General features: G+C 43.3%; 1 protein-coding gene across 1 annotated transcript; it reads right to left on the reverse strand.

The window, feature by feature from the left end:
- Positions 1-276: 276 nt before the first annotated feature.
- On the reverse strand, positions 277-2,030 carry LOC122050314 (putative disease resistance RPP13-like protein 1). The gene is made up of 2 exons (XM_042611233.1): positions 1,418-2,030; positions 277-1,310 (listed from the first exon to the last, which is right to left on the reverse strand). Exons 1-2 carry the CDS (start codon positions 2,028-2,030, stop codon positions 277-279), a joined length of 1,647 nt encoding a protein of 548 aa, XP_042467167.1.
- Between the last annotated feature and the right edge of the window lie 747 nt (positions 2,031-2,777).

Raw genomic sequence — 2,777 nt, forward strand, 5'->3', positions numbered from 1 at the left:
GGAATAAAATAGTTGTACAAACGTTTTTTATCCCAACAATATTAAAAAGTATAAAACAAGCTAAACTCAGAAAATTAATAATCAAGATGGTAAAAAGTGAATACGTTCATCCTAGCGCCCCCCACCAATTCGTCCCAAGGCCAACACGGAGGAGGTAAATCACGGGCGGCTACTAGCCTTTGGAATAGTGACTAACATATAAGGGAGATATTTATCTCGGCTTTGCTGAAATTCGAATTTCAGACCTTATGATGATAACACTTCATGCGTTATCCATTAGATCCATCCGAGGGGACCAGAAGATTGATGATCAAAGGACTTACCAGGGGTGATGAAACTACTTCCAAGCTCATCTTTTATTTGGTATTGGTATCCGTCCTTACTCCGCAATAAGCGTGTTTCAAGACCGATGCTATGAATAATAACTTTTGGAATGTGTTGAATGATATGCCAATTTTGCTTCCCTTTACGGCAACTATCTAGTACAAGTGAATTGCATTGCATGTTAAATAGTTGCAAACTTTGCAAAGTCATATTAATCAGGCTTGATATCCACTTTGGAAGCTGTTTTATTTCAGAGGGGAGAACAACTTCGAATTTTCGCAACTGCAGCATACCGACCTTCTCCATAGATTCTAAATTTGGACAGCCATTAATTTGCAAAAGCCTGGTTGGGGGATGGATGCTATTTTTCAGCTTTGGGCAGTCGTAGAAGTAGCATTTTTCCAAATTAGGAAAAAAATTGAGGTTGCTTGCATGAACATCCTCGATAGGAGCCACACGTAATACCCATTCTTCCCAATTACGCATGCTATCGAATGCAAGATACTCGAGTTTTGGGAATGCAGGCGTTCTGCGACCTAGGAATTCAGGCCCAATACTCTTGATTGCTTCTCCTCCTTCAATGTGTAGGATTTTAAGATTGGGTAGTTGGCCCAATGGAGGCAGCGCCGTACATGATGGAAATTTGTCAAGAGCCAAAAACGTTAGGTCAGCCAATGAAGTTGACACCATCCAGTCTGGAAACTGTCGACCGGGGAAATTGTTGATGGAGAGAACTTCTAGGGTTGCTGGAGGACTGAGTTGTTTGCATATCCTCTCTGCCTCACCGCTTTGCTCATCATTGTTTTCATTATTGTGCATTGTCCATCCAAGAGTCAGTATCCTAAGAAATGTTTTGCTCTCGAGCACAAAGTTTGTCGTCCTTGCCCTTTCCAATTTACTAATAACCAGATCATTTAGGTTGCACAAATATTGCAAATCGTCCAAGTCACAACCACCTTCCATCATGCTCATGGAGTCACGATGGCCTACAAAAAATCCGGCCAGATTGTTGAGATTTTTCAACTTCCCAACTCCCTTTGGAACATGGGTGAGTGGAGTATTCAAAATTCGAAGGCACCTCAAATTGCTCAACCTTGTGATGCCATCTGGAAGTTCATGCAGTGATTTTCACCACTAATAATAATCCCTTCCTCTTCCATCAATTTTTCCCCAAAAGATCGCAAAACATCATGCATAACAAATAGTCTACCATCTTCAAATCTTTGGTCAATTTGCAAAAGGTTTCTTGCAATAAGTTCTTTGTAGTAGTCTTTTGCAGTAACTTCCATCAAACTATCTAATTCTTCAATGACAAACCCTTCGGCCACCCACAGTCTGATTATGTCAGATCGATGTGATATGCCGTGGTAGAAAGCACAACTAAGAAAGCATTGTTTGAGGTGATTGGGCAAATCCTCATAGCTCAAGTATAAAGCATTGGATAGTTTGATCTCTTTCCTAAACCATAAATCACTTTCAACAACTTTTTTCCACTCCGTCTTAGTCCTTTCCTTGTGAAATAAAACACCAGCCATCACTTTGATTGCCAGAGGAAGACCATCACATTTTCTGACAATTTCCATACCAACTTCTTCCAATTCAGAAATTATTGCATCCTCCCCATCTCCAAAAACAATCTTTCTAATTAATTCCCAACCACTGCCTTCGTCTATTTTCTCAGCAGGGTGAACATAATCTGCTCTCATTTCTCTTGCCACAACTTCATGCCTAGTGGTAAATAAGATAACACTCCTACATTAACCCTTCAAAATGAGATTTCTGAGCAACTCTCTCCACACGTTTGTGTTGGTGCGGAAGCATCCGACGATCGAACCTTAGTTTTGATAATGACAAAGGTTTCAAAGTTAAGTTAGTGGGTGCTCTAACATGTTTGAATGAGTGTTTCAGGAAAGTCCTAGCTGCGGTTAGGCAGGTGAAAAACCCTAAGGGGTGGTAACCTTAGGTCCAAGGGGGCAGTAACCCTAGGTGGAGGAAAACCTTAAGGGGTGGTAACCTTAGGTTCTAGGGGGCGGTAACCCTAGGTGAAGGAAAACCCTAAGGGGCGGTAACCTTAGGTCCTAGGGGGCGGTAACCCTAGGTGGAGGAAAAATCCTAGGGGGCGGTAACCCTAGGTCCTAGGGGGTGGTAACCCTAGGCGGAAAAGTCCAGTCGGTCTGGAGGACCGGACTGGCATCAGGTAATCTCTCCTGAGGGGAGTAGGTGAGGACGCGTTCCCCGTAGAGGGAACAGTAGGCGTCGGGTCGACCTAGGGTTTCCGGTTGGGAATCCGAAGTCAGACTCGGACAGTCCGAAGACTGTTAGTTATTCCTTACTGTGTTTTATCAGATTCTAACACTGTCTTGTAGGGGATTTTGCTCGGACTAACCTTGTTTTGCAGGTGAGGAACCTGCTGGAAAAAGGTGGTCCGGGCGCCCGGGATGGATCCGGGCGCC

Source organism: Zingiber officinale, chromosome 3A (assembly GCF_018446385.1).
Source record: "Zingiber officinale cultivar Zhangliang chromosome 3A, Zo_v1.1, whole genome shotgun sequence".
Lineage (NCBI taxonomy): Eukaryota > Viridiplantae > Streptophyta > Magnoliopsida > Zingiberales > Zingiberaceae > Zingiber > Zingiber officinale.